Source organism: Corvus hawaiiensis, chromosome 3 (assembly GCF_020740725.1).
Source record: "Corvus hawaiiensis isolate bCorHaw1 chromosome 3, bCorHaw1.pri.cur, whole genome shotgun sequence".
Lineage (NCBI taxonomy): Eukaryota > Metazoa > Chordata > Aves > Passeriformes > Corvidae > Corvus > Corvus hawaiiensis.
The window spans coordinates 80166063-80188903 of record NC_063215.1 but is presented as its reverse complement, the minus strand read 5'-3'; the positions used below and the strand labels follow the sequence as shown (position 1 = coordinate 80188903).

Below are 22841 nucleotides of genomic sequence, written 5' to 3'. Positions count from 1 at the left end.
TCCACAATTTCCATGAACATTTTCAACCAAATTAGTGACTGAATGGGACCAGTTACAGTGTGGACTTTCCTATGTCATTTCCAGACTGTTCAAAGAACTGGGAGATGGATCAAATATTTGGGAGCTCTGCAACTGTGGACTGTATGAACTAGATAGATTTCTTTGTAAAGGTTAAGTTAAATGTTTCTTTCCTCATAAAATGTCCACAGTGTTTCTATACACAGTAGCTAGTTTATTCTGTGTTATCATGAAGTATCAGCATTGCCATTTCATAAGCAGCTGGCTATTTGAAGGAAAAAAGATTATCTAATCAAATCCTGGCAGTGGGAACTCACAAGAGAGGTGAAAGAACTAATGTGACTCTGAGCCAGGAGTGGCTTTCTGTAAAGCAGTATTTAGAAAGACTCCATGGGTATCAGCTCTCCTTAGGTTTATGTATGTTAGTTGCTGACAGCATATAGGCATTCTGCAATATTGCACTTATTAGATTTTATTTCAGATGGCTTTTATTTGGGACTCAGTATTTCTAGAGCAAAGTCTGCTACAGATTGGAATGAGCAGAGTCAAGCAGCTTATGGAGAAAGTTGTTGATGGCACATCTCACCAATTTATCTTCCAAACCAACTGGAATGGGAAGAGGCTAGAAAAAAAAGGCCCTTTTCTTGGCATAAGAAGCATGTTAAAATGGACATCTTCCTTCTTTAACTGAACAATAACATCAGAAAAGAAAACAGGGCTGTTGTTCGTGTTCCCTTGCTGTGTTATTTTGGATTAGGAGAAATAATTACTGTGATTTACATATGTCAGTACAGCCATTTGCCTTTTCTACACTACCACACCACTGACTTAAGATCAGGTTGTGCTCCCAGATCATCTTTTGCCCTGTTGCTGTCTCTCTATGCATTTTTTTCTCTTAACATACAGTTTGTACTTGTCTATGTATAGACACTTTACATTTATTCTTACTGAATTGCTATTGAATTCCAAACTGTTTTCTGTCCCCCCACTACATATCCTATGCAAATTTAATAACTTTACTCTATAATTACTCATCAAGGCATCAGAGAAAATATGAAAACCTATCAACCTCCGGACAGATTTGAAGTAACTCTCTGCTTTAATTGTGAAATGCTGATAAATAGTCTACATACATCTTTCCAAGTAATTATATATCCACCTAATGAAATTATCATATGGTCTTGTATCTCCTAGTTCACCTGAATTTTATATGAAATAATGTTAGAAGCTTAGATGGATTCAATACAAAAAACATAATCTACTTCTCTCCTACTCACAGGTCCTGTTATCTGGCAAAATAAGTTAGATTGATGTGATAGACTCTGGCTAAGTCCACGCTTCCTGAGACTTTATCTTTTTGTCCTCTTTCTTATTACTAATAGTTAAAGTTTTTGCTACAATTTCTCCTCAGGAGTCCAAAACCACTTTCTGTAAGTCTCAGATTATGGTGTTTTTTCCTCTTTTTAGACACAGATTTCATGTTTTTGCCTTTTGCAAAATCTTTCTTACCCTGTTCTTAGAAGTGATGATTAATATGTTGGATATTCTTCAGCCATTCCTACAAGAAAAAATTTCATCAGGGCAAGTGGATTTGAAAACCGATCTTTATGCTGTCCTTTCTCCACTGTAGTGGGTATTTTTAATTCTGTTTCACAGGTTTTAGCTCTGCTAACCATCTAAGCAGGCTTGACCTTTTAAATTTAGATTTAAACATAAAAGTAAACACTTTTGCCTTCTTGGAGCATTTTAATGATACAGATTCCTCTCAATGAGAAGCTAAATAAAAGCTTCCTTGATCTTTCATGTTACTGTTTCTCTTCTTTATGGAAAGCATTCTGAATACTGCTTGGTAGACTTTATATGAAAAATATTTTATTTCACACCTTGCACTTTCTGACAGCCCCTGTGTGTCTTCTGTTTTTCTAGCTGTTAAAAATGATACAACATGCTTAAATTTTGCATTAATTTCTTTCTTACTTTTCAAGTGATAAAAAGGTCATTTTTCAAGCAAGTTGGTCTCTCCTTACCCTTCCTAATCCTCCTTTACACTGAGATAATTTACCATTGTGATTTTATGATTTCTTTACTGACTTATCAGCTCCCCTTTTCTGCCTAGAACTGATTTCTTATTAGTTAGAGAAGAATACTTATTTTTTACCTTTCACAAGTCATTGTTCTCCTCTTGCCTCTCTTGCAGAAATATGTTTTGTTTGATTGATTTTTTGTTTGCTTTGTCTAGGGGACTTATTCTAAGAGAAATCTATCTCTACAAGATTCAAACTTTTTTTATTTCAGGATTTGACCACTGGTCATCCATACAAAAGAATTTAAGTACTGTTTTTTTCTGAAGCATAATGAAAGGGAACATGTTTGAATTACACTGATAACATCTTTGCAGTCACAAAACATTTGCAAATGTTATTAGGGCAATTTATTTCTGCCATGTGTCACCTTTTCAGCAGGAATACTCTGCATGGGTTAAATGTTTTTTAATGCAGTTTTGAATAGTTATCTGTCACTCTTTGAAAATAAAGACTAAACTGTTCATTCTGTGTGGACTGAAATTATGCAAAACATCTTTTGCTAATAATTAATGTCACACCCCACTGGGACAAACACTATTTGCATGGCTTATAATAAAAACAATTCAAAAACACTAATGTGTTTCCCTGAACACTGAAAGCTTGTGATGCATTTTATGAAAACACCACTGGTGAGAACCCCAGCAGCATATAAAAGCTGTTATTGTATTGTACATTTATGGTACAGTTTATTTCCTCTTTGATTTATTTGACTCACCAATTACCAGTTGTTGTCACTCCTCTCATAGCAGGATATGGTGGGTTTCTAGCTCAGAGCAATCCTACAGTTTGGCAGCCACATTGTTTTCCATCTCCAAATCCAAAACATTTTCCCAAATAACTTTAGATAACTACTTTAGGTAACCAGATAAAGCTTCCTGTCAGTGTAAAAGGATTTTAAAATATGATACTTGTGGATACTTGCAAACACAAAATTTGGTATAATCAGTATACATTCACAAAAAAATTCTGCAATGACCAGGAACTCATGTAAAATATCATGGTCATGTGGCTAGGCCATTCTTCATACAGTTGATGCTTATACGTCTTTGTGAAGCTTTCATCCACTTAAGAGACCACTCAACTCACTCTGAACACACTTGCAGTTGCTCCCATGCTCCTTTCACCCCCGGCACTGCAACTCCTACACACAGCCCATGATACCATAGAATGGTGAGGGTTGGGAGGAATGTTAGAGATCACCTAGTTCCAACCCCCCTGCCATGGGCAGGGATATCACCCACTAGTTCAGGTAACCATCCCAATTCCATGTTCATTTATACAAAGGTGTGGCAGGCAGTTTCCCATCATCCTGAATACATGCAGGCAAGGCACACATACTCTCATCTATACTTTTTTCTTTTATGCCAGAGCCACCCATCAAAGGATGTAATAAGTTCTAGGTTTTCCTTATAGAATATGCATTTTCAGACTCTGCTTGGGATCTCTGGAGAACCCATCCCCCTTACTACCTGGTATTCTCCATCTCAATCTGCTTACCAGGGATCAAACAACCAACCAGAGGTGTGATACCACCTCACATAAAGTCACAGCTCTCAGCAGAGGAGGCAAGTTAATGATTCTGTTGTCTCTTCCAGGCTGTTGCCACAAAATAGAGGAGCAATTTCCCACTCTTTGAGTCAAGAGAGGGAGTGAATATATTGGTGCTTCAGTGAGAATTTTGAATAATCAGTAAGTTCCCACCATGTCTTCTCAGACCTCACCTTAAGGCTGGCTCCTCGTTGCCTTCACTTTCCTATTTACTGCTCCTCCATCTCCAGTGGAGGAGATTCCACTTGTGGATTTCAGTTTCAACCTCCTGGTGGTTTTTAAGATTTCAGCGTTCTGATTTAGGTCAAATGACACTGAAAGCCTATGCCAACAACAGGTATATTCAACTATTCAACTATTTTGTTTTTCCAGAATGATGCTGCTCAATTAGATTTTAACATAAGTATCCTTTCCATAAAAACTAAAGAATTTCGAAAAGCATGTTTAGGAGACCTACAAGAAGTTTCCTAAATAAAACAAGGGAATAAAATTTACATCAGCTTTAGTTTGAAGAGGAAAGTAAGTAGAAAGCAAAGTCTTGTCAAGCTTGCTTTATATATGATAGTGTTGTAGAACGTGCCTCATACCTATTTTTCGTTTGCAGACTAAATTGACTATACTTAATAACAAAGACTGGCTTTAGACTGGTAGTCTGAAAGTTGATATTTTTTAATATAACTATTTCAGGTGTGCAAAAGAGACTTATCCATGTCATTATTTGATTTTACATATGTGAGCATTTTCACTGGCATAAAAATGACAGAGATACATACAAAACTTATTACTGCTATTTGATATTTCTTAAAGGAAACAAGGCTCAGTTTTGCCAGCCTATTTTACTGCTCATTTAATTTAGTCTGAACAAGTGAGCCACCAGTACCTTTAAGCCTTTCTCTTTATCTCTTCACTTATGTGTCAGTGGAATAGATTTGCTATCAAGGCAGTGATTGTCAGCCAATATAATGTGAGAGATTTTGTATAAAAAAAGAGTAGCATGAATTATTTAATTTTTGAGAACTATAAGGATAAAATAGAGTTAACTGAGTCTTGGTTATCCACCCATGATTTTATGCCCTTAGTCAAGGCCTCTATGCAAAGATATATATTATATTATCTTTATCAGAATTTTTACTTTTCTCCTCTCATGAGGGTTTTATGAGCACACACTGCATTCTGGTTTTCTATTATTTCTCACTGAATTACAGTTGGTCACTGTTCTCCAAATCTATGTCCTTGCTTTTCATTCAGAATGTTATTACTGTGTAAGGGATGTCTTTTATTTAATTTGGTCATTATATTTTCATTTTATTTTATTTTCATACTTTGCCCTTGACTTTGCAACATTTTCTTTACTCCCTTTGTTATACCTTAGTGACCTTAATACAATTGTTAAAGTTGAGATGCAACTTCTATTCTAAACTCACTTTCAGAAGCTTATAACTTTACTGAGATATTCTCTTTCAGGCTAAGTTTTTTTTATACTTTGTTAGAAGGGGATTTTTGTTTGATGCTTCATAACAATCATCTACTTGTTTTGAGTTATCCAACTTGAAAAGACAGCAGTTTTGCAGCAATCAAGACAGTTTTCAGACACTTTTTTTTTTGACTCTGATAATTGAAAATCAGCTTTGTTTCAGCACTTCAAAATCAGCTTTGATTGTGGAATGGTGGCTTTGCTATCTCTTTGAAATGGTTTTGAAATAATAAAATTTTGCATGTGACATCATTATTAAATACCTTACTGAAATACTAGTGGTGAGGGAATCGATGTCAGAATAACTCTGTTCTACTTAATTTTATTTTAAAAAGCTATTAATTTTTTTTGTATGAGAAATACATTTAGCTATACTTTAAATATTTTTAATGCCAATTTCATCCCACTCTTCATGGAGCATAGCCCAAAGAGATCCATTTCAGTGTCCAGTCAATCCAGATTCTGTATAGTACAGAGAAGTGATGCAACATATGCAATGAAAAATAAACATTTCTCTTGTACTGGTGAAATGAAAAGGAGTAGCTTTGCTTCATTCCACAGACATACTATTGTAACTGTAATGTGTGTAAAAAGCTTTTCCTTAAAGATCCAATGAGAAACTCTATATAACTGTAAACCCAAGAGGAGCACTGGGAAGCTTTACACAGCATCTTGTTTGTCAGCACAAATGAAATATTCTTCAGGAAAAAGTCACTGAACACTACCACACTACTTGTACTCGGCATTTTGTGCCATTCCTTTTTTTATCACAAAGACTTTCATAGTCTTGGTAAGCTATCATTTTATGCCCTCCAGATGAAAAATGGTGTTGTAGTCTTGCAAAAATGAACCAAGAGTATGCCTGACCAACAGAGACTTTATGTATTTGTGGAGTCAAAGTACAGTTGAGAAAGACATTCTTTGGGCATTTCTTTGATCAGCTAATAAAGAAATATAAAACTTGCAAACATTTTTAATTGGAGATACTCGTTTTAGATAAAAAAAGTGTCATTCTTTGTAAGTTCCAAACTGATACAAACTACTGTTTTTCATGTTTGTACTTACAAAGAATGGACTTAAACCCCAAATCTCTACTAAATTTTTTTTACTCTGACATCCAACAACATGAAGACTACAAGTGCCACAAAAGCAGTAGAAAGAAATGGTTTTTCGGGATCTGTGTGAGCCGCTCACTTCATGAATCTTGTGATTTACTTCTGAGTTGGGCTACAAGCTAGAATTATTCCAGCCACATAATGAAGACAATTCTTCTTTAACATTCAGAACTTTGAATTTTTATCCTGGCTTAGCTAAAAATGCGAGTCAATAGATTCATTTTAATCTAAGGTCTTATTGTGCTGGTCCTAGCTCTTTACTCCATCATTGATTTTAATCCTGCTTTTTTACAATAATGTAATAATATAATCCAAAGTGCCTCAGGAGGCCTTCATATGAAACTTCATATGAAAGGCAATAAATAGGCTTATTTGATTCATATTTATTTTCCTTTTCATTTATAAATGATTTCCTGCATTTAGCCCATGTTTCTCTTTCCTGTTCAAATACAGGAATTTTTTTAGAAGATTGCTCAAATAAGCCTCTTGCACAATTAGAATCCTCCCCTTGTCGGCTGCCATTCTCAAGCAGCACATCCTGTCCTGATTGCATTATTGTTCCCTCTCCAGTGACTCAGTGATAGATCTGTTTATTCACATCAAATCTTCCACTAACACCTATTTCTGATAATTTACAAATTAATTTGTATTTGTCTTACTGATTATGAAACTGCAGTCAGTAGATGAACTGTATAAGCAAAAAAGCTCAAGCTTTTTTTCCCTCTTGTGGTCTGGGACAGGCTGCTGCAACCAGGACTTTTTAATCTATTAGCAGAAGGAAGTACAGGTTGATTTAAAATGGCTACACTTTTCTATCATGTGCAAAGTATTTCTTTCTATCAAGTAGGGGAGAATAATCTTATCCTGAATGTAAGTGAAATATGAAGCCAGAAAACAGAGTTCTGTTTTTCATACATGTAGAATTAATGGGCAATTCCTATAAACAGTTTATTTTTCCTTCTTTCTGATTTTTGTACTCCATGTCTTTTCTGCTGGGCCACATGATAATACATTGTCTCCTGACTGTCAGACATATTTCTAGGCACTTCGTTGAAGAGGAGATGAGTAGTAAGAAAAAAGTAGTTGCAAGTTCTCTCCAGTCATAAACTTCCATTATACTTAAGACTAGATAGAATTATGAGTTCATCTAACATAATCTCCTGAGCATCATAAGCCATTAAGTATCACCCAGATACTGCTACATGGAGCCCAGTTACTTTAATTAGACAAGAGCACTGCAGTTGTCAAGAGACTGAACTGTGCTGTGCCACAGACATAGTCCAAAATAGACAAAGATGTCATCAAACCCTGTGGCTCTTCAAATAACAAGGAATTTGTAGGTGAGAAATGCCCTCCCAGATTCCTGGAGATGGTATTTAGCTCATCCACCAACTCTTGCATAGAATATCAAGTCTCTGACAATAAGCCCTGAGAGAAAATTTTGTTTTTCCTTCAAATTCAGGGATCAATTTATCCTGACCTGAGCATCAGAGCATGATATACTCAGTGGGTACTTAAAACCAGGAATCTCTCCAGAGAAGGTACTTTTTTTTTCTGAGGTCTTTTTCCACATCTGTATGCTAAAATCAGTTTAGGGTAAACTGTGGATTATGCACGTTTTTGCATTGCATCTATTGTAAAATGTTGTTCTCTTTCCACAGATGAAGAAAATGGAAGCCCAGGCATCTTTGGCTCTGCAATCTAAGTACTGAACAAGCGACAAAGTCGAGTGTTTGGTATCTCTAATATGAAAACCCTTGTCAACCTTCCAGGGGATTGTTTGATCTAACAGTTTACAAGGACTACGAGTTAGCTGATAAATCCCAAAATCAACTACTGATGTGATTTTAAACCCACCTGCTATTATGTCAGCCCTCAATTTAAAATGGGTCTCAAATGCTTGCAACTTTAGCTCATTCCTATTTCAGACCAATTGGTTAAACCAGGACAATATATCTTCTGCAAGACAAATCCCAGTCTGAGCTGGTTTACACTCACAGACATCAGTTTCATTGTCTCTAATTCCTAGGTCTGTGTGCCCAGTTTTGACTAATCTTTACAAGGAAGAACTTGTTTTTATCCTAGTTTAATATAATTTCCCTGATGCAAATACAGTGTTATTCTTATATCTATGATATCTCTAGATTACAGAGATCATCCATCCTCTTATTGGGTAACTACCTCTTTTCTCTGCTTCCTTAATCCTGTCTTAGAACACATATGACAGATTTTAAATGGTTTTAAATTTTACTAGGTAGCCACAGAATAATAAGTCAAGCAAAAATAACTGAAGACACCGCACTTTCAATTTGCAATGTAAATGTACAAAGCCATTTTCCAGATGCCTGCATGAGGCAGAAGTGAGGTAAAAGCTATACCCTACATAAATCAAGGGATACAGAATTTTATCACATGATATGAGTCATCCCATAATATTCTGGAAATCTAGCAGACAAAACTAATGAAGTTTCAGTTTTAGCTCACATAGCGTGGAAGAGACTCACATATTTTCTAACAATATTTTTCTAGGTAGTACTTCATGATTTGGGATGTAAAGGAAAAAGTGGTTATTCTTCTGCTATTAAACCAAGTCCAAGTAATTGATTTGTTTTCTGTATAAAAAGTATTTTTCTTTTGCTAGTCCTACGAACTATTGTGATCCGTATTATTAAAAATGGAAACATTCTCTAGATTGCTTTATCCACGCGCTGCTAACAGCTGACTTTCATATCAGTCACTAGATCAATGAATTGCCCTGCACTGCAAGATATGGGCAATGAAAATAATGCACCTTGGCAGCAATATATAGCTGGTTAACTGCACAGTGCAATTCTGGGGTAAACACTTTATTAAAACATTACCATTCTACTACATCTTAAAAAGCCCCATGCTTTTATAGTTAATTTTAACCCATGTAAAACAGTACCAGAAGAAAAGCCCACAAATCCAAAAGGAATTTTGGTCAGCCTGTCATATTTTAGCAATGAAACAACTTGCTCTGCCACTGAAGCATAATGTGTCAACAAGATGGAATTCCACTCTCTAAAGGCTAGAGTGCCCACTCAATAGAAGAAAGCAGTACATGATTACTGCTTAGAGCTTGTGGCGCAGTGCTAGCAACTCAGCATTTAGCAATAATAGAAAATGTCTGTCTCATTTTCATTCCCCTTGAAAACACTCCCTATACAATATTATGAAACACTCCTGCTGTGAGCTGGCTTCTTAATCACAGCAATATCTTCAGCTATTACCTTTTCCATGGTCACACCTTTCTGGTGAATTCTCTTAAAAGCAAAAATTCAATGACATACGGAACAAGGACAGATACCTGAAATGTAATAACAAGGAATAACCCTTCAATTTTGCGACGGCTACTAGATAGCAGCAATCTTCTATTTCCATTTTAGTGTTTTGCAAATGACATAAAGGTGTCAAGGTGTTTTGTCTCCTGAATTATTCCTCTGTTTTTCAAACCTTGGAGCCTCTATTTTCTGCTTCTGCTTCAACTTCTATTCCCATCTTAAAACTGAGAGAAAAATTCAGATCATTGTACACGCAGCCCTTCTTCACCCATGACCTTTTATTCATCTGATTTTAAAATTGAAAAAAAAATTTTCAGTCAAGTACCTTCAAAGGTTGTCTTGAATTACCACTACTCATCTTGACTATCTTTATATCTCAAATTATTTTAAATGTTGCCTATCTTCTCTTTATGTACATTGAAGATTCTCCTGGTACTACTAACAAAGAAATAAAGTACATGTCCTGAACCACAAATTCATACCTACATCTTTGTTTGAAAATAAAGTCTTTGAGGTTAGTCAGACTTTCAAAAATTTTGATCAGGCAATGTAGATGGAATAACATGATAAAACCAGATTTGAAAGGGAGAGAAATTGCAGAAAGAAAGTACAAGTTGATCATGACAATGCATTGCATTAAAACCTAACTTCACAATAAAAGACTTATAACTTCCAGATGTGGAAACTGTTTTTCACTTCAAAAACTCTTGTGCACTTTCACATAAATGAAGCAGTATTTGCAAGCTGGTTCAGATTCCAGAGGAAGTATAGGTGCACATAGCACTTCAACCAATATATAAAAGCCTAAATTAAACAACCCAGCTCCAGAAGTTTAGAAGGACATATACAACTAACATTTGAATTATCAGAATTAAGTGGATAAGAATTGCTTGGAATTTTTATAGTTCAGATTTGTCTCCTCAAGACAAAAGATCTTCCCCAATAGTTTGGGGTTTGTCTACATGCGTATTACTGGGCTTAACAAAGACATTACTGAAGATGAAACGCGTCTGCTAGGACGCGTCTGCTAGAACACACGATGATGAATCATAAAAACCCCAACTTTGCAAATAACAGGAGTATGTAGTGCACTTCTCATGTAACTATTTTAGAGTGTCCTCTATTCTATTAAGCTTTCTGAAAAGGCAGACAATTATTAATCCTACAAATACGGTGCAATTGCTTTTGACATATGCTTCCTTAGCCATGGAAGAAGAATGCAAGAAGAAATCAATGAGAAAAAATTGCTGGGTAGAGTGAAATTGCCTTAGGGATTTTGTTTTATGTAATACAACAGCCTAGGAATTCTATTTATAAGGAAGACATGGTATTTATAGCTATTGATTTTTTTCAGGGACCTCTTGTAGTCTGCAGCCATAAAATTTCACCTGTCCTAGATGGGAACACATCTTTTGATGTTCTTCAATGCACTTTGTTTATGGAACAGTACATACGGTGTAAAAGAGATGAAATACCCCCAAATTTTGTGTTCCCTTTGAAAGACTATAAAATTTACTTTATCATTGCACATTTAATACACTGCACTTGAGTACCCACTTGCAGATTGGAGTTTCACATTAGGGGATCTAAAAGAAGAACAACAAAAACATCAATGATGACAGCTTATTCCTAAAACCATTTAAATTGTCACCCAGACCTTAGTGTAGTTTAGAGTGGTCTCAGGACCTCCATGGACCTTCAAGAGTCAGGTCTCCTAGAAAGGGATTATCAAAGAACAGACAATCTCTGGAAATACATTCTTCTTTGTGCTTACATATGCTATGCTAGGAATGAAGAAACTCAAGGGGAAAAGAACAGCAGAGGCTCTGTCTCCACTATCCTGTATCTCCCATCTCACCCAATTTCAAGGGATGGGTCAACTGATAATGCATGCTGCAAAACATTTACCATTGTTGCTGCACAACATACCATTGTGGAGCAAAATCTGGGATGCAGTTACACATCAGTCAGTTATCATCCCATTGATACTGAAAGATACTGACAAGGAACGTTCTGCAAGGCAACTGAGCTGTCTGTGCAAAAATCAAGGCACACTTCTTAACAAATAAATAGTATAGCCCCTTTTGAAGATCCATTCTAACCTGGTTTTAACTCCAAACTGCTTTAATGTATAGTAAATAATATGCCAGTATAATACAAAACAAGACAAAAATGTTTTATTCATAAAGCTTTTGTATGTCTTGTTTACCACAGCTTTTCCTGTACCTAGGCCAGCTGGTACAATATGTACTATCTACTGCGTTTTGTTGCTGTTTTCTAGTATTAAATATGTCAAGATTTTATAGCTGAGCAACAGAAGTTAATAACATAGGTCTGATGCATAGTAATGAAGGTAGAATACTGTATAATGGTAAATTTTTGTAAATCAATTAATAAGTTTATGGCTAATAATAATAATAAAAAGGAAGATTAGACTTCAGTGGAGTCAGTCAGTGGTTCCACAACATGGCTCTAGGTGAGGACCATCCATAATCATTAAAAGGATATCTGCATACTACTATTCAGTCAAGATAAACATTTCATCTCAGGTTTTTTTTTGCCTGAAAGCCTGAATAGACAGCAGTGCCTGACTACAGGGGTACATTTAGAGATGATTACATTTAAATGTCTTTCCTCATCTTTTTGGTACCGTTCTGTACAGGCATTTACCAAACTGTTTCTAGGCCCTACATGTTGCTGTTTCCAAATTTCCTGAGACAAAGCAAAATCTATCTTTTAACTTTCCCAAAGGCCCTTTTAGCAAATTATAAGCACTCTCCTGGAGATTCACATTTACCTTTGATACCAATGGCAGTTCCTCTGCAAAAAGAGATTACAGTTTCTCATTCCACATAACAGAGTAAGAAATTGAGGAAACCAAAATGTCTGCATCCCAGCCTGGCTTGATCACCTGTTAATTTTTCATTATTCCTTCAGTTTTGGTCATAGTCCTTACATATTTGGGACTGCCTCCCATACTTATCTCTCTGAATATTGGAATATTTATTTTGCCTCAGTCCTTGGTGGCCAGTTTATTCTATTTTTTGGTTCCTTTAGCCTCTACTTTTCTAAAATGGTTGTTGAAACCCCTTCTCATTCACTGTCTCGACTTTCTCTTGACTGCCTGTCCTTCCTCTCTCCCCATGTCATCTTATCAGCTAATCAAAATCCTCAGCTACTTGAGGGTTGTTAGCTACCCTAACATGCCAATTCAGACCTGAGAAATCAATTCGTTCTGTTCAAAAGGCAACTATTTCTCTGCAAGGGTTTTTGTGTGAATAACAGACCACTGATGTTGGATGTAACTTCTGCTGTTACCAATATGAACTTTAAAGAACCAAAGACAGAGGTTCAAATATCCCAAAAGAGACTCTACATAACCAAAGTACAGCTTGAAGAATGATGCGGACATTCATAAAGAATCTCCAGATTCACACCACTTTCCTTATTTCTTTGCTTACCAGCTTCAGCAAGGAATGTATTTCTAATCTAAGCTGTACAGGTTAAGTACTGCAAAGCATCTTTTCCAGCCTTTATTTGGATGGATGATAGGGACATTCTTCATCTCGGGCCTTTCTTTGAGCTTGTAATTCATGCATACACTCATGGGGGAATGCTGAGCTCTGAAATGGATCTTTCTGGATTCCATAAAAACTAGTGGAAGGCCTTCACACTACAAAAGGTGAGGTTTTGACTGGGAAAAACCACATCATAGCTTAAGAATAGAAATCATTGAAAATGACTACATAAATAGAGTAAAAATAAATAGCTTTTCTAACTGTCTTGCTGTCCTTGCAGGTGGATCTTTACCTTCAGCCAACTTTATCACCAGCATCTGATTTCAGTGCTAGGACCCTCAACACAGCAAGTCTGTGACAAATCTTCCCTGAGGTTATAATTTTTTAGGGTGCAAAGAAAGATTCAAAGGCATATATTTTCACTCTGTTCCATTATAGATTCTGAGGAAGGGCCTTAATGTTGCCAAAATTTGGCTTACAGACCAGCCTCCTGCTTCTCATTTCAGCCTCGGTGAATTGTACCCTGTAATGTTCAAGACATCACATAATTCAAAACAAAGGTTGAGCTTACACTCAAGGCTGCAGATCTGATCGCTACCCAGCACAGCTCGGAGTCCTTAGAAGGAAACAGAGAAGTTTGCTAAACCGGGCAATATATCAAGCCTTTATGCTATGTACACTTTATCTACAGGGCATTTTCAGATTTAGAATGATGATTGAAGCTGCAAAAATACCATATGATTTTCACCACGTCAAGGCAGAGAGCTGAATAAAAATTATTTGTGATTTTATCTTTTTTAACCAATGCCTAATAGTTAATCCAGAGGCATTCCCTTTTGTTTATGCAGTTGTGTTTCTTATTACTTTCCCAGATTCTGCTTTGTTTTGCAGCCCCATGTCTGCTCAGTGAATTTGGGTAGTACTCTATTTTACATGCACCACTGCATGGACATATAGGAAGTCTTACCAAGGTCGACAGATGCTAACCTACTCACAGAAGACGAGTTACTGCAACTTCCTAGTTCAGCAAACTATTATTCTTCCATGGTATCAGTTTGGGCAACATCAAAACTACAATAAAAAGTGCATTTTACACAAGAAAGACAGCAGAAAGAGCATCATAGTATTTTACAAATATAGATATTTTATCTTTCATAGTGTTCATGGAATTCCACCACAATTCTAACCATGGAAAGAGTCACATAGTGCAAACACCAGTTAGTCACTCTGACTGAACATTTAATAGGTTCTTTTATTTATAGATTTGTCTCTATGTATATCTATTTTCCCCAAAGCTTGATTCTTGTAAAGCACTTGCTTTTTCTACTGCCAAAACTGTCGATAGTCCACATGATCTGATCTCTTAGCAAAAACATTTTCAAGTTTCATCTGATTTTGATTTCCATAAATCCACCATTAATTGTTCATTCCCCTTCCTTAAAAGCAATTTTTATGAGTATACAAAAATATTTATATATTTCTTTTCATCATGTATTTTTACATGCACAAGCAATGTCATTACAGTGTCATGAACAGGCTATTCTATCTCTCCTTTTTCTGTAAAAAAAAATTTAATAAGATAATGAATGGTTTGCTCAAGACCCTGTTCATTTTAGCTGAGTGCTAGGAGAAGAAAGAGCCCATTTGGACTTTCATTTGCACAGTTCAATTTCTTACTGTAACTGCTCAGCAACTTCTTAAACCAAATAGAGCACAGAATTATGGAATAGACACATTCTACATGATGAAGTCATCATTCCTAAGCCATTGTGCTATATTTAAATTGTTTATTGAGCTACATTATCCCACTCTGGTATGAAGGGCAATTCAGGGTCACTGATGGAAAAGGTAAAAAAGCCAACCACATTTTCCCCCTTTGTCTCAGCATTCGTTGTCCAATATCAGTTATTTCCCACACCACTAGAAGGAAAACATAGGTTCTTACCCCACAGCCTAGTCCATTGCCTGGTTCACACACGATTCTCCTCAGCCCTGGCTCAGGAAGCAGACCTGCTCCACAGCTGGGGGTTGGACACAGCACTCCTCCCATCTGCAGCACACATTCCTCGGCCCCATAGCGCTGGTAACGGTTGTACTACAACACAACAGACTGGTGTTAAACTCCTAGCAGCATGCAAAAACACCCCCCAAAACTTTGAGCTTGACTCTATCCCACGTAATGCAGACAATTGTCCTAATGTCTCACATATTAAGTTTAGGTTATTTGTCAAAAGTCTAAAACTTTGCAGTACTACTAAATGGGGTGTCACTCTGCTCCAACTCATATCATATGCATCATTTTCTGGCTCACAGCCATTTTTACCACCAGAAGATTGTGTGGGATATTAAAATCAAGAAAATAGCAGACTTCTTCTGTAAGTAACACCAAGTACACTTATATTACTATAAAAAATTATTGTAAATGTCATAAAAATAGTCCAACAGATAAATGATAAAAGTTGTATACAGACTGAAAAGAACACACAAAATTCCCCCTTCGGGGATCTATATCTGAAGTACAGTGTAATGTTTTGACCTTAAGGGCTGTAAAAATTTGCCTAGGCAACTTTATTTTAAAAGTAAGCCATCATTAAACTGATCAGCAGAATAATTCTCTTATATACATTCATTTCAATGCTAGGTATATTTTTTCCCTGGGTCTCCCACGAAATTTTCTTTAGTTTTTTCACTTTTCATTTAATTCCATCCTGATAGCCTAAAAGGTCATGGAAATGCCTTAATTTTAATGATGGAGACACTGACACACAGCATTAAGTAACATGCTCAGTGTATGCTCACTGACAGAAATGCCTGCTCTAAAATGACTGATGTCACAGCAATAACTTTCCCATGTCTAATTTACCCTGCTTTCAGCCAAAGATAAGCTGAGCTAGTACAAATCATGCTGTGTACATGTAAATCACATCCACTCTAGAGTTCTGTTTTGGTGCAGTTCCACACCAGTGGCTATATAACCGCTGTAAACCAGGCTTCAGATTCGCCTATAAATCTGGTCTATTGTGGAGGGAAATAAATGAAAGCATTTGGTCCTAACAGCCCCAAAGAAAACAGGCAAATCCAAAAGGCCAAAGAGGAAGGGAGTAGGTATGAATTTTCTCTGTGAGCAGACTTCATGGTGTGCTAAAGAAACAAAAGAAGAGCTTTATGTTACAGGACTCACAACAGTATTTAGTTCTTTGTAAGATTTTATCCCATAATGGCTCATGAAAATACTGTTCCCGTTTTTGGGAGGATAACAAAGAAAAAATTCTTTCTCAAATCCACACTCCCCTCCAAAGAAATCTTTTGAAGAAAATAGAATCTTTAGGACCAAGACCTCTTACATGTAGCATACCAAAAAAAAAAATTAAATTACAAAGAAGGCTCTACTACATATCTTCTGGGTACATTTCAGAAGATTCTTCTGCAAATGCTGTCACATGTCTTGTTAAACTGGCTTCTGAAAATAATAATAGAGCTCTTAAAAGACTTTAACATATAGACACAAAAGTTTGCATCACAGAAAAAAAAATCAACCCAAACTTAAAGTATCCACCTTTGTTAATTAACAAAAAATCCAAACAACCTCTCAAAAGAAAAACAAAATCTAAAAGGAGAAAAAGACTTCAAAATATCATTCAGTGTATGAATGTCAGCCATAAATTCTGACTTAAGAATCTTGTATTTGGAAAAATAGTATTTTGAGGAATGTGCAAGACATGTCTGCAAAGTCTCCTTGAATGCGGGGGCTCAAGAAGTCAACTGGTGTTTTCCTGCATTATTCTCATGCTCAAACCCAGAGTAATGGCATAAACATTTAATGTTGGATGCTCTCAATTTTCAGCAAAGTTTGTGGTCCTTCCACTAAATACATGTTGAGTGCTCCAAGTCCTTCTGCTGGCTTTTATAGAAATATAGGTAGCCATTGTTCCAAAACTCTCTAGTAGCCTAATTTTTCTTCAGGGCACAGACTGGACCTGAAGGTGAGGATGATGATTGTCTTACCCTGTTAAGAGGGAACTTTGTGCTGGATGTGGGATTGTTAATAGCTTCTGATTATGAAGGCAAACACCAGTGACACTGTACCTGAGATTCTGTCAGCATTTACATTAAAAATTCTCAGTAGAAAAAAAGGAATATACTTTCCAGCCATTACCTTAGCCTGAAAGGGCATGGAGAGATTCCTCTCATTTCCTCTCCTTTATTTTTTTTTTTTTAATTTGTCTTGTTAGGGAAAGATACAGAATGTAAATATCCAGTTTACCTACTGGCAAGGTGGACAGCAATATGGCTTCTGTCCAACAAATTTGACATTTTATACAGGTTCAGCACAGAACTCATGCCAAATCAGTATGGCACCCTCACCAGTGATTTTCACACTATAACAGCCAAAAAACTGATCCAGAAAAGATCCTGCTAAATGCATTTGCATATCTCGTTATCTAGTTACCAGCCTGTTTTCTACCTTCAAAGACCAGACACATTTATGTCATTTTCCAATTTCTTTTTCCTTGTAACCTGCTCATTTAAAGCCCAGCAACCAACTGAAACACCTAAGAGCAGAACATATGCATGTTTGCTACCATAATACAATCTACACAACATATGTGGATTTATATTCTTTATTCAGTGGCCTGAAAAAAAGGACTCACTTTACATTAAGGGTGCATTTATAAAAAACTTTTAAAGGACCAAAACACTTATCATGAATTATTAATTAATTATTTGCATACAGTGACAGATCATATCTATTAGAGACATTTTTTCCGGTATACCACAACCATACACATCACACTGGACTGATGTAATCAAAATGCATTAAGCAAGTCAAATTTAAAGAGCCTTTAAATGTCTTTGGAGCCCATGATGTGTTTTTGATCACATATCTGGATGAGATATTTAAGGATATCACAGCACACAACACCCACTGGTTTACTTTGCCTCTTAACTGGAGATCTAAAGTAGAATTCATTTAATTTACTTTGCATTTCCACAGTGATGATGCCTATAGTTGCACTGCTTGTGTAGACTTCCTTTATAATTAACAGGAGAGATAGGATCCAATTCATCTTTACACCTTTAAATTTGTACATCAGCACAAGAACTGAGTGCTGAAGTGCCCTGTTTTTTTAACAATAACGAGACATCAGACAACTTCCTAGATAACAGCACCTGAATCAGGTGACTCTCACAATAGCTGCCTTAGTTCCAATAAGTTTGATCCTAACTCACCTGGCCTAAGCTATTTTTAAAACCAAGGTTTAGGTATCTAAATAGCTTAGACTGTGAACCACCTTGCAGAATTTAGCTCATTGAAAGTTAAACATCTCGCCTAAACAGGGTTTCAAGTGCATGAGAAGAGGTAAGATCTCAAGACGGGAATTTATCCTGACTTACATACGATGTCTAAGATAGGCAAGATCAAGCACCCTACAGAAGTGCTATAGTTGAAGCTGAGAAAACTAACTTAGACTAGATATCTAATACATAAAGAGCTGTCATTAAATGAATCTAGCTCTTCTGTCCATTCAAAATATTTCACAGTATCTATTACTTAATTTTTATCAGTGTGCCTCCTATTTAGAGATGCACTCATCATGTGTAAAATTGTTCTGCATGCTACAGGGAAGAAAGTATCTCCAATTAGTTTTAGGAAAAACCTCTCACAAAGTATAATATATGGGAAACTTGATGGAACTGGCATTCATGGCACCTGATTTCATTCCTGGCAGCAGCACAGCCTTCCTGCGGCTTTCACGTAACTCATTTAATCTATGCTTCTCATCAGTTCCCCGTTTGTAAAGAGGAAGAATGATACTTGCTGATTTCAATGTAATGTTAAGAGGCAAAAGCCATTAATAGTCATGAGGATGTCAAATACTATGGTAATGAGTGGCATAAAATTACACAGAAATCATCAGCCATCTACTGCTGCTAGAAAGCAGCTTTCAAGCAAAGCATGTCAGGCAGTTATGGGCTACTGTAATAAGGTCCTCAGAAATACAGGTAGGTAAATATTTGCTGGATTCTCCACAGAACCATATATTTCAATGCCTATTTGGAACAAAACCACCCCAAACCTTCAAAAATACAATTTATTCTAAATCATTGGTGCTAAGACAGCTAAAGGTATATGAACAAGGTAGTTGTAAAACATTCTGTTTGTTCTCTGAGAACTGCATCCCTTTGTGAACTTTCCTCTCAATTTGTAAATTGTCCCAGTCAGCCCAAATCTATATGTTTCAGGGATAAAATTTGGAGTGGAAAAAGCTCTACTCATAAGCCCTATTTACAATATTTTGACCATATAATGAACTTCTTTTGTGCAATCTTTGCTTGTAAGACTTGCCAGGGCCTTTAGATTATAAATTACAGTATGACATAGACATGGAGGCTGGATAATTGAAACCATTTATTCCTTGCTCTCTACTTTCCAGGTTGGGATGGTTTCTCTTGAGTGTTAGAACAGTACTGGGTTTTCAACCAGTAGAAATTCAATCATTTGATGCTGTAAATCAAGAGTAATATAAATGAAATCACCAGGCTGACACAGGAATAACAGGTTAACTATAGATTGCAGTCTTTTCAGTTACATTGAGATTCAGATACCAAGACAAAACTGAAATGCACCTGGATGTGCAAAACTCCTGCAAAACACGCTTCATGAATACAGTGATTCCTGGCCATGTAAATTAATTAAAAAATTATGATTTAATATCATAGAATTATAGAATGGTTTGGGTTCAAAGGAATCTTAAAATGTCATTTATTCCAATCCCTCCACCGCAGCACATATGCCTTGAGCTGTTTTAATTTTGCTTTTATACTTTGGGTATTGTTTTATTTATTTACCTTTACTTATTTATTTATTTACCTTTACTTATTTATTTATTTATTTTCCCACACCTAAAAGCATCTGCTCAGTAGCAGCCTTGCAGAGAACTTTGGACAGAAGTATAACAGTAGATGTAAAGCCCAAATCTCTGAAATGTAATTCAATTACTTGTTTCTTTAACTGCATGTATGAGTCTCAGAGGAAAGCAAATCTACTTTCTGGAGTCAGATTGTTTTTACTGCTCCTATAAATCAAATAACCATCTGTGTGTTTCAAAATTAGATTGTGGAGGCTATTAGTCCATAATGTAGACTAAGCACTTTATTTATATGTATTATGCACATACAAAAACTCGAAGAATTAGTTCCATAATGTAATTAGGCAACTAACAGTACAAAACCAGTAATACTCCTTAAACTAGTAAAAATACTTACAAACGTGTCATCTAAAATACAGATAAAAAAGTGATGGACTGACATGGCTCTCCATGGAGCACCCTTAATTTATTTCTCCTAAGTTTTTGGGCTCTTCTGCTGGCCACTGGTCAGATTGGAAGAGCAAGTTCAGAGCATCAGCTCCTTCTTGTTACCACCAGAGCACTCATGGAGACAAAAAAGACAACCACCTCTAGAGGGCTGGAATTTGCCTGACTGGAGAGTCATGGAAAATTGGGTAAGGCAGTTGTCTGAAGAAAATATTTAGGAAAGAAAATTCTAACTGGACCAGTGCATCACCATTCACAGACAAAATTAAACTGGAGTAGAGATGGAGAAAAAATAAGAGAGATTGCAGTTAGAGGAATGATATGAAAGCAAGCACAAGGTGAAGAATATGAAAAGAGAAAATAGAGAACAGAGGACACTAGAGCAGCTTGTATTGGAAGTCAAACTGAATACATGAGGGACAACATGAAGCAATGAAGAAAGGAGACTGAGCACAATGTATGGGTTAGCACTGTATTTACAAACTACAGGAAGTTTGTGATCTTCCACCAGGTACTTGAGGGATCAGTCTGAATAGACTGAATGCTAAAGATAAATATTGGTTTCTTCCCACCCTTGTGGACAAATGCACATTCCTCTTCTCACTGCAAGTAACAACCATCAAGGCTGTAATTGATTCAAGGAAATCTGTTCAGCTGATGCTGTTGCAAATTGTGGAACTGAGTTTCAGTGTAGTGGATACCGGCTCCCAATTCTCAGGTCACAAGAGTGAACCCATGTATATTCCTTGAAAGCAGATCAAAGCTATGCAAGGGAAGGTAGACGTCCTAACTTCCACATGCACCTGAGATCCTGAACACTGGTGTTCAAATCTTCCCTCTGAATTAAATAAAATCTGGGTGGAAGAGAAATTTGAATTCTATAAAAAATGACATTATTTTTGGTTTTTATGGAAGAAAAAAATCCTTTAAATTAGTTTTGACTAAGTACCTTCTTTCTTTTTCTTCATTCTTTATTTCAGCTGTTGAACCAAAAATAAATTACTTTTCCTTGCCCACTGTATGGACAATAAGTTAAAAAAGTGTAAGAAAGTAGAGATATCCTGCTGAAGACAAGAACTTAAAGGCTAAAGTTATGATACTCCGTAAGAGACAAAGCTGAGGAATTCACACAAATCCCAGCTACCTCTGAGTGAGGGAAGAAGGTGGTTTGGAGATATTCCAGGCAGGTACAGTATAGGAAGGAAAGAGAGGCATATCACTAATCATATGAAGTTGGAAGACTATAAAATTTGTTGTGAAGTTCTAGCTATTAAAAAAAAAAAGTGGTGTAAAGAGGATCTAGACTTGAATGCAGTAGCTCAGAGAGTGGGTGATGGGATGGTGATGACAAAAGGTGAGCCAAATGAGATGGAGAGAAAACAGATGTTAGACAGAAAAATGGCAGAAACTGAGAGATGTGTGTAGGTATCACTTATATTGAGTAGTAGCTGAAGCCAGGGGACTGGGTGGGAAGCAGCAGAGGTGTAAGAAAGTACACTTGTAAAGATTAAGGTTTTAGAATACTAACAAAATAGCTTTGGCTTAATTATTAGGACTTGGAGAAATAATCCAATGAAAAATTTATTCTGTTCTTGAAATGATTTGAATTACTGAGATGTAGCTTGTATTTTTTCCAAGTGTAGTTATCAAAAAATCTTAACCACAAATACTTCAGAAGCACTTTGCTGATCATATTTGACAGTTTCCTGCACTAAACTCAGCTGATTAATTAGAATTGTCATACGACATTACTTTTGCCTGAATGGGTAAATATATATCAATTACTTTAAGACTGGATTTATATGAATATTCAGTAGCATGCATTTGAGAAAAAAAAATTCCTCTAGCAAGTATTGCAATTAAAAAAAAAAATCAGCCTTGACACATGCACACATTGTATACAAAATCCTTCCAAACCTCAATTAATGTTAAATGATCTCTAACCACGCTGTGTTAATTTCATACTTGATTTCTGTATCTCCTAAAGTTAAAGCTCACTGGGAAAACTAGTGCAAGCCCACACCACCTTTGAAGAGCATGGGAACGTGCATCTAGAGATTTTCAAAATAGGGTATTCTAGGGTATTCCTCTGCATAAGTTTTCCCTAATTGACAAGGAAATGTGGGAATCCCCCCTCAGCCCAAAAACTCAAAAACCAAAACCCCCACAAAACAAGCAAACACCTCCTCCCCCCCTCCAAACTGCCCCCATTCAAGCTTGCTCAGATTCCAGGGATATAAATGCTTACATCATTTCTAAAAAAAAGTGAGCAGTGATATGATATTTCACTAGCAGCTGATAGGAGAGATCTGTTAAAATTGATCATTCCCCTGTCAAAATATCAAGGAACTGGCCAATACATCCTGCAAAGTTGTCAGAGCAGATGATGTAACAGAGAAGCGCAGCTATACATTACTTAGCAGCTTCCTTTTCTGTCACTAGCAAGTCATCTGCTTCATCTGT

The 22841-nt window shown here is 36.3% G+C and overlaps 1 protein-coding gene across 2 annotated transcripts in view; it reads right to left on the bottom strand.

The window, feature by feature from the left end:
* PRKN (parkin RBR E3 ubiquitin protein ligase) overlaps nucleotides 1-22841 on the bottom strand; it is a 696970-nt gene that overhangs the window by 97836 nt on the left and 576293 nt on the right. For both annotated transcript variants that reach the window (XM_048296680.1, XM_048296679.1), the window contains one exon: nucleotides 15005-15154. In XM_048296680.1, coding sequence (XP_048152637.1) covers nucleotides 15005-15154 — 150 coding nt within the window. The remainder of the gene's footprint in view (nucleotides 1-15004; nucleotides 15155-22841) is intronic.